Source organism: Anguilla rostrata, chromosome 7 (assembly GCF_018555375.3).
Source record: "Anguilla rostrata isolate EN2019 chromosome 7, ASM1855537v3, whole genome shotgun sequence".
In the NCBI taxonomy this organism is placed as follows: domain Eukaryota; kingdom Metazoa; phylum Chordata; class Actinopteri; order Anguilliformes; family Anguillidae; genus Anguilla; species Anguilla rostrata.
The window spans coordinates 51,879,002-51,888,893 of record NC_057939.1 but is presented as its reverse complement, the minus strand read 5'-3'; the positions used below and the strand labels follow the sequence as shown (position 1 = coordinate 51,888,893).

Here is a 9,892-nt window from a genome sequence, read left to right as displayed (position 1 = left end):
AGGCCCAGCAGGCCATTTCCTGGGAGAGCCGTAAGAAAGTGCGCAAACAGGAAGATGCGCTATCCCACCAGGGGATCTAAGTCAAACATAATGAAATGCCTGCGAGTCCATCTGGGCTTCGGCGAAAGAAAAAAAAAATCTCTCGCTGATAGAATGATGATCTGGTAATGGCTGCCAGGTGGGATGCAAACAACCCCGAGGGGTCAGAATGTGCTTCCTGGGCTTACACAGATGTCCCGGGCCTTTTGTGATACGTCTATATCCATCTGAGTATTGTCAACCATATGGTGGCTCTAATCCGATGGTTAGCTGAAGCCTTTTTGCTCTCCTATTATAAGAACTGCTTTAGGCTGATGTTCCCCATCTTAGAAAACATTTTTTCAGATTAATTGGTTCTAGGATGTTTGTTTGCTATTTATTTTCTTGTCGCTCTACCGTGTGTGTGTGTGTGTGCGTGTGGGTGTGTGTGCGTGTGTGTGTGTGTGGGTGTGTGTGCGTGCTCATAAGCAGTCTCTCATATATTCTAACTACTAAACATATTGTGAGTGAATTCCATGAGTTTTGAGATTTATGCGAAGGAACCGAGTCATGTTTTACAATGTTTCTATACAAACAAAAGTTTTCATTTCCAAGTAAGATGCACTTGTATATGTGCTGCCGATTTAGGTTATTTTCTCATATGTTTATTTAGTATTCCTCCTAAGCTGTTCTAAAACTAAGAGGAAGTTCCTTAAATGTGCTGTGGTCCAGTCCATGGGCATGCCTATATTTGGGTTGTGAATGCCCACAGCAAAGGCTCAAAAAGTTGTTTTCTTTTGAAACTCACAACAGTCACCCTTATACTTCTTTAAATATCACATTGTCTAAATCGGTCTGAAATTCCCCAAACTGAGACCAGCTAAGTTCGTGTTTTTGCAAGGGTGGCACATTCCCTAGGAATGTCTATAAACGTGTCTCAGAGTGTATTTTTCCCCCCTCTGTTTTTGCATGGATGCTTGTACAGTTAGAGGCCACTCTTTTAAAAGCCCAGAAATTACTGCCAAAAAACATTTGCAATCTCCCTTGGCTTCCATCCTGAGTTTCGCAGAGCTGCGTGTCTGCTTTTAATCAAAACCAAACGGGCAGATCAGTTCCCAGCCCGAGAGATACCCGGGAGCGACTCGGAGGAAGTTTCTTCTCTGTGAGAAGAAGAAGAAAAAAAGAAGAAGAAGAAGAAAGGGAAAAAAAGATGAACGGATGAGACGGAAAGAAAAGGCAGAGCTGAGAGCCAGGGAAGTGAAAGATGTGGGCTGTCCCAGAGACAGGAATCGCACGGCTTGTCAGGCTGCTCCTACAAGCGTTCAGAGTCAGCAGAACCTTAACGTGATCAAGATGGAGACCGTCTTCTGGCTTTTACCGTACCGGATTTGTGTGGCTCTGGGGGCTATTCAGGAAAGGTAACGACAGGAATTTTCAAAAAAAAAAAAAAAAAAAAAACTGAACACGTTTAACTTGGATTGGGAATAATATACAGGAAGGATTCAGGTTTACGCAGTGCGTTTTGTTTGATGGGGTCCTCTTTTAAAGTGTGGACTGTTACAGAAATTAAACGGCACATCATTCATTTTTAGGGACTTCCTCAGGAATTCTCTCACCTTTTTTAAGTTCTGGTTTTGTTCATAACTGTGAGCTTTTAACTGACATTTTCTTACGTCCCGAGAAACTGCAGCGTGTCATGTGTTCTGCTAAATTATTTTTATTATTCTTTTTTTAATGTTTCCATGTTATGCACCACGTGTTAAAGACTTGTAAAGAAACTGGAGACTCATTTATTCCGGCGTGGATCCTGGTTCTGTGGTGTCCTTTGTGTCACTCAAACACGAGCAAGCAGTTCTAAAACAGGAGACAGCAGCGGGCAGGCCGGCCGGACCTGGTCCCTGTCAAACAAACCTCTGGACTGGGGACCTGCAGCGAGGAGTATTGACAGTAACTCAAACAACCGAGTCTCCCTCGGGCAGCTGGGACGCGAGGGTTTACTTTCACACAGGAGAAGGACAGACAGGGAGAGCTCTGCCATATCACCAGCACCCTGGAGAAAGAAATGAACCTCAAACTTTTCAATGCTCCAGACTAACACACTACTAACTCAATAACTCAACCATATCTCCCCCATTGAGTCTTTTTCTGAGGTGCTGTTCCACTGGCAATGAAATTTTATTTTTGTTTTCCTATAAAGAAGGTAAGAGGCTTTTTTTTATCTACAAAAGGCATTTAATTGTTAGAAGTGGATCTAATTTTCAGAACGTACGTGTGGAATAAAATCAAAATGACATGATCTCTGGAGGAGAATCTGTACAGTTAGAACTCTCAGCGTGGTCAATTTCAAAGTCTTCCAGCTGTTTAGAAACACTGATGTTCTTTAAAGAATTTTATTATTTTATGACTGGAATTCATTTTAATGACTCTTTTGTTTGTTTAGGTTATTTGTTTTTGAGATAAGCTTAACCAGGTTTTCCACTGATTTAAACTGCGCAGAATGAAATAAAATGAAAATCCCTTCACAGCGCTTTGCAGTTAGAAATGATGCAATGGTTTCAGCTGCATAGTCAGATTTGTATCACTGAACTCCTTACATTTTTGCTAATCTCAACATTTAACTAGCATTTTTAATGTCATATTGCTTCAGAACTACTCAGAATATTTTATTTGAAGAAAAAAACAGACATACTCAGCAATACTTCGGTTTTGCTTTATTTTAATCAAAACGTTTGTTTTTCTAATTTAGAGTGAGACTTTGACCCTTTGTTGAGGTTCTACTATTTATGATTGTATTTCATTTCATAGCTTTACACTGCCTGTGTGGTAAATTGATCCAGGAAATTGCGAATATTGGGCTGTCACAGTGTTTTGTTGGATCATCTAGAGGCAGAGTTAAAATTTAATATATACATGTGTAACTTTTCAAATATGCGACGCTGTTCCCTGTCATTTATGCCAAGCTTGAATGCTATACTCAAAGATATTTTACTAAACGTTCGCCCTGTGCTCGTGCAGTTTGAATTCACTGGGTCAAAGAAAACATACATTCTTGACCAAGGGTAAACCAGCGGGGAACTGTGACCGTTTAACACTTGTGTAAACAAACAAAGGAACAAAAATCTACTTTGGTCTAAGTGTTCTGTCGGGGCTTGATTGATGCGATTCAATATGTCTTGCCATGCATCAGATATTTTCATAGGTCACGATAACAAATAATCACACTTGAGGCCCACAATGATAATAATAACGAAAAGAAACACATTTGACTGTATCACAGTTGTTATATCAGTGCTTTTGAATTATGTAACACTTATTCCGAAAAGCGTTCATCTTGCGATTCCCACAGCTCACGGGTAACTGTAACCCAAACTTTTTTTCGCTTGACAACGAACCCGAGAGGTTTCCACGCTCAACGTCAGCCTTTTCTCTCTTTCAGCCGACGTCAGGAATAGAAGCCCCGGCCCCTCCGCTTTGACCGGATCTCACCAAAACTTTACGGCACACGCCGACCCATGAGTCACCCGAGACGCCATGCCTGTTGCCGTGCGGAGAAAAAGCTGGGAGGAGCACGTGACCCACAGGACCGGGTTACAGTACAGCTTCGACGACCTGGACGTGCTCTGTTGCCACGGGAACGCGCACAATGGCTGCCGGCCGGGTTCGGACGCGTCCGGGACGGGGCGCAGGGAGAGGTGCGCCTCCCTGCCGGAGTGTTGCCGCGAGCTACGGCCCGGCCGGCTCTCGTTCGCCCGCGCGCGGCTGTGCTCGGCGGACGCGGACGATGACGAGTGCGACGCCCGTCCGGACAATGGCGACTTCGCGCCCGTCAATGGCGACTTCGCGCCCGTCGAGGGCAGCACGGAAACGCTGGTCTTCGAGCCCGACGACGACGACTCCGCCGACAGGTCCAGCGACTCCGGCTCCACAGAGCCCGAGCGGACCGGGCCTTCAGAGACCAGGGCCTCTGGTAAGTATACGCCCCCCGCCGAGGCTCCAGGGGACGGGGCGGATGCCGGAGATAACGACGGCGACCCTGAGGACGGATCGGAGGGGAGCGACCAAACGGCGAGGTCAGCGTGCGAGGAGGGTCCCTCGCCAGCCACGGGCTCTGACAAACACAGCAACGGCGACGCCGCCGCCCCTCCCGATTTTGTCGACCCCCCACAGGAGAGAGCCGCTAAAAGCCTTGACCCGTCTCCTAGCGACGCGGCTGACGCACGAGCCGCCGGGACGTTAGGCAACGCTTCAAACGATGATGCAATCCCGAGCGAGGCCAGCGGCGGCCATCTTGAGGCCTCGCCGCCTGTCAAAACCAAACTGTCATCCGGTGGAGTCGAAGCGAGCGGGACAACAGCAACGAAGCCCCGTAACGACACAGTCGCTGAGAGCGATGTCATCAGGGACGTGCCGCTTTCGGAAGCCACGCGTGTCCCAGAATGCAACGGCGGAAATTCAAACGCCAGCGTGACCAGCGAGGATCCAAGTTCTGACATAATCGATGGCCGAACATCAGAGTTCGACAAATCAGCACTCAGAGTGGATACGGTACATGAAGTGCCTTGTTATGATGAAGCAGGCTGCCAAGGCTATCGGGAGAATCCACCAAAGCTATCAGAAGAAGATGCCAACGCGACCTCAAATGTGGATATAATTGGTGAGGTTCCCCACTCGGGGAGAAGCCCTAGTGAAGCAGGGGAGGCTCAAACGGAAGCCAAGCTGAACACTCATAAGGATGAAGACAGCGTCGTTAAGTTACGCAAAAGAAAGGTAAGCCCCACATGCCATGTGACAAAAATAGCCTTGTTCAGACTGTTTATTCGGTTTATTGATTTTGCCCAACTGATATTATTAATAATTAACTTCCACCCTGTGTGTTCTTTTCCATGGAAAGTTCAACTAAAAGTAAAAACTTCAAACTGTCTGGAAATTATATAACCTTTCCTTCTGAAAATAAGGCAGGCTACAAGTTTCATAGGACAGTAGCACAGTTGGATTTCTATTACCATGTGTCTTCAAAATGTGACCGTATATATTCCATTATTTCACTTCCTGTATGTCTCTATCACAGCTGAGTAAATATTGGTAAGCAAAGGGAGTCCGGAGGGAGTTTCTCAACAATGTCCAGAGATTTTCTCGTGTGATTAAAAGTTATCTTTAAACGTGAATGAAATCATTTTGGTGGGCAATACCCCGTATTTATCTGCATATAGGCAATACACGCTGCAACTGAGCATCTGTTTGTACTCAAATAAAAAGTTGTGAATCTATAAAAATCTGGCATCACAAGCAATGATAAAAAGTTAGAGATGTGTTTCTTTAAAAAAAAACATGTTTTAAGCCAAATTCTTGTGGTGTTAAATAGGTATGTTAATTGTACAGAAAGTATGCTGTAATGAACTTCATTGGCAGTATCTGCTCTATAAACCTATGCGCTGTATGCTGTGCCAATGGAGCCCGTTCCTGGTATTCTGTTTCCTGGCACTCACGTTGGATGCTTGTAGAATATCACACTAACAGACTCATTATTTTTTAATTGGCCCCATTAACCATGTTCAGATTACTGAGAAGAATTCACTCAAGCCTAACGTTCAAGGCTACATAATTGTTGGTAATTAAAGGCCAATTCCATGGGCTTGCTATTAACTGCAGGTTAGGTTATTGGTGTGTGTGTGTGTGTGTGTGTGCGTGCACGCGTACCACAAATGCCAATTCCACAGACTTGCTATTAACTGCAGGTTAGGTTATTGGTGTGTGTGTGTGTGTGTGTGTGTGTGTGTGTGTGTGTGTGTGTGTACATGTGCGTGCATGCATGTGTGCGTGTGTGTCAAAACCCCTGCCAACAGGTCTCAGTTTGAATCAGAGGCCACACAACTACATTTTTATATGCATGTGTGATTGCAGATAATATCCCATGCTAAATTAAACTTAGCTTTGCACTACACATATGCCAGACGGGAGCAGGGATGAGGCCTATTGAGATTTTCAGGGCAAGAATGTCAATGCAGTGATCACATGACACATCTGTGTGTACCAGCTGACAACAGGGCACCAGCACTAGACATTACAAAGGCTCACACAAAGACATCCTGAAGCCTTACAACAGGTGTTGTATGATATAACCATCCAGGTGTTTCTCATTTGATTTTACCATGTCTGCACTGAACGGGATGATGAAACACAGCAGTGGTAACCAACCCAGTTCCTGGAGATCAGATGGTAGATGTAGGTTTTCACCCCAACCCTAACAAAGCACACACTCCTCATTCAACAGCTAGTGACTGCATTGAGCTGCTAATTGGTAGAGTCAGGTGTGCCAAATTAGGTTTGAAATGAAAACCTACAGGATGGTAGATCTGCAGTAGATCTGGTATGCGCTTTCAAACCATTCACGTGTCTTTTTTTCCTAACCGGCATCGATATTCTTTCTCATAATTTTAAAGCGTACATAAAAACATCCAGTAAATATACTCGTCACTGAAATACACCCGGAAAATCATCCAGTCATTCCCGCTCATAGAAAATAATTTATGAATGTGTGGGTTTAGAGGAGGTATGATGGAATACACTAGGAACAAATTCATTACCGAGCAAATGATTCCTGGTCCTGTTCATATTTCTAGCATTTAGAGCAAATATAAAAAGCAGTGCTTGGCAGAAATTGGGATATGGTTTTCAACGACGCATAAATACTTAACAGTACACTGATCCAAAAACAGTATACTGATAATGGAATACTGGCATCCTAGTACAATATAAATGGAAAATATTTTGATCCCCAGATGATCACTGCCAATATGACTTAGGGCTTTCTTTACTTTATCTTTGTTGAGACTGAAAATTATGAAATATGACAGTTGGAAATGGTACTTGGCAGAGCAACATGATGTCTTGCATTACATGACACACAAATTGCTTCATAAATCACGTTCATGGCCGCCAACTCCATGTACATAATATTTATCTTGGTGTTTTTGAATATGTACATCATTTCGCTTTATTAACAAGGGTGACATCACTGAACGAACGAGAACCGTTGTGGGTGGTCACAAAAAAAGGCAATGTCAAGAGGGATACGAGAGTAAGGACAGGCTCACGAGAGAGGACATAGTTTGTGTTGAAAACAGGAAGTGGTTGAAGAACACGACAGCACTAAAGAGATTTAGACCGAAACGCAAACCACACAATCGCCATTAAGTGATTCGACGCGGCATTTCAGTCGGCCAGGAGCGTATTTTCTTGCTCTACGTAACCGCATAGATAGGCTTTGTTAAATACCAAAATAATGTGGGGGGTGGGAGGAAAAAGAGTGGAAGAAAAAAGCCATTGTATGGCCTGAGAAAAAAAGCAGTTTTTAAGGCAGGCATTTCCATTACAGCAAGTGGTACAAATGCGCATCTCCCTCAGTTTGAGAAAATCGCAAAGGAGCTCCATTCACAGGGTAAATGACCGGAAATTGGAAAATAAATGTAAGCACCCCAACCAGAGAGATAATAAGGATGGGAACAGAAGCCAAACTGGCTCTCATTTATCACGGAATGGCAATTTCATTTTGAATCAATACCATCAAAAGGCTAAATAGCTGGCATAAAGTGACTTTTGTCCCCAGCCCACCCCGCACACATGTGATTCAGTGAAGCAGTGAAGCAACACAACTGGCAACACTGACATTTTACATCATGTGACATTTGCAGAGACAAAGCTTACATTTGTTTAGATCCGGTTGGCCTCGCGACTATTAGATCCGGTAATGGTGACATCATCCTCTGAACTGAGGCATAAGAGGGAATTTTCATATCTGTGCAGCGTCACACTGTCCATAAATTTAATTACTTTGGCCTTTGCGTCTTCAATAATGCTTTTTAAGACGTTTTCACTCCAACCCTAACAAAGCACACCTCATTCGATAGCTAGTGCAGGGCTGCCCATCCCTGTTCCTGCAGATCCAGGTTCCTGTAAGTCTTCATTTCAACCATGCTCTAGCTCTTGAATGAGGTGTGCTCTGTTAGGGTTTTGAGTGAAAACCTACAGGATGGTAGATCTCTCTGCACGTTTACAATTTGCAGAACAGCCAGGGCAGGAAGGCAGAATGTAGGCCCAGGGAGATCATGCCAACCAAGGCCCCAGCGGCTGGCACACACTGTAGCCCATGGCATTGACTGTGGTCTCCAACGTGCTTCCCTTTCAACATACGCCTTGCTGAAAGTCACAAAGGTTTCTCCTGAACCAAAGAAGAGGTTTCAAAAGCCATCCCTGTTTAGATTTCCTGCTGGTAAGGAGGGCAAGTGGCAGTTTCTCTGCAAAACTTAGTGTTTACAACACAGGCAGCCAGAGAAATCCCGCAGTGGCAAGATTAATCACCCCCATAATTTAAGCCAATCGTCATAGTTTCAAAAATGAGGCAGTGAAAGTGGTCTTTCTGCCAGAAATAATTCAGTTGTCTACATTCTTTTAGATTTTATGCTCAGCCTATAAATCACTTTTTGCTGGTTGATATTGTTGCAGTGTCTGGTTGTGACCAAGAGGCAGGAGCAAGTATGCCACTTTAAAACAGGGATTTTTTTGCCTGTAACTGTATGAAATGACAGATATAACTTGTCAAGTAACATAACAAAACTTTGTACCTTTTTTCCACCTGTAAGAAAAGGAATGGGTTTGGGTTTCTATTGCAACATCTGAATGCAGCAACAATTTGTATATGTGAAAAGTATATTCTATTTCATTCCATTCCACATCCCATAGGACGAATGTGCACATGTGTGTATCAAACGGCCAAAAACGGGCCTTCTTTTTTTGAAGCTCACTTCCTGGTCTTGTTAAGAAATATTGCTCACTAGCAGCAGTGAGGTTGGCTCCAGTCTCTAGTAGTCCTTCAGCCACTCGTTTCAATGTGAGTCATTGGTATCAATGTGGTCAGAATTCGAAGTCAAAAGTCAAAAAAAATTTTCCCACAAGAAAATGTAGTCACAATAGGTGTTTTTTTTCTTTGCCTAACGTCTCCCCATGTGCTGTCTAGTTAAGTTATTGTGTTATTTTAGCATTTCGTGGTCGAATCGAGGACAGTTTGCATCATTGCCGAGTCATTGTGCATCACTGTATCTCATGTGGCTAGCAGACGACCCGGACCCGACCCATGACCATATAAGGGTCCCCCAATTTTCCCTGCTGCACAGTCCCTGGCTCAAATTTGTGCAACATGGCAGGATAAAAAATGCACTTCCATGGCTTCAGAAATGCTCTTCACAAGCCCAGGGAAGTCACTTTTATTTTTTCTACAGTGTATTTGTGCATGTGTGCATATGTGTGCATGCTCCATTATTGGCGGGGAAATGGTTTGTATTCCGTATTTAAGGGAATGTGTTGTCGATTTAGACAGATCTTCCTGGATCGTTGCACACAACAGACATTCAGTGAAGCCAAATGCAATAGGATATGTGGAACTGAATAATCCTCCCTCAACATCTGGTGAATGAATAAAATTGCATGGAAACAGACAGTTGTTCAAAACAATGCACCACCACAAACAAGGTTGTGCACAGAAAAAAATATATTTTTGCATTCATCGTTTCCTAGTCAAACTGTCATTTACTTGTTTACTTTGACCTCACTTTGTCTGAAAAATGTTAAATACTTATTCAAATAAATTAATGCGAAATTGCACGCACTTAATTTGATTTCACGCCAGGCCTCAGAAAATATTTTCAGACGGCATGACAGCGGCAGATGTTTGATAATTAGATATCTCTCTCCCCTGGATTCAGTGACATTCGGTGTTAGCAGTATAACAGTGAGTGCCCTGCGTGCCTTTATGTAAATGCACCACCTGATGTCAGTGTTAGCTTTATTACTGCAGACAGACAAAGGCCGGCAGGCAGGC

General features: G+C 43.7%; 1 protein-coding gene across 1 annotated transcript in view; it reads left to right on the top strand.

Moving 5' to 3' along the window:
• Positions 1 to 1,088: 1,088 nt before the first annotated feature.
• Positions 1,089 to 9,892, top strand: part of LOC135259997 (rho GTPase-activating protein 7-like) — an 80,187-nt gene continuing 71,383 nt past the window's right edge. The window contains exons 1-2 of the mRNA XM_064345023.1: positions 1,089 to 2,218; positions 3,455 to 4,785. Of these exons, the coding sequence (XP_064201093.1) occupies positions 3,550 to 4,785 (1,236 nt within the window). The 5' untranslated portion in view covers positions 1,089 to 2,218; positions 3,455 to 3,549. The remainder of the gene's footprint in view (positions 2,219 to 3,454; positions 4,786 to 9,892) is intronic.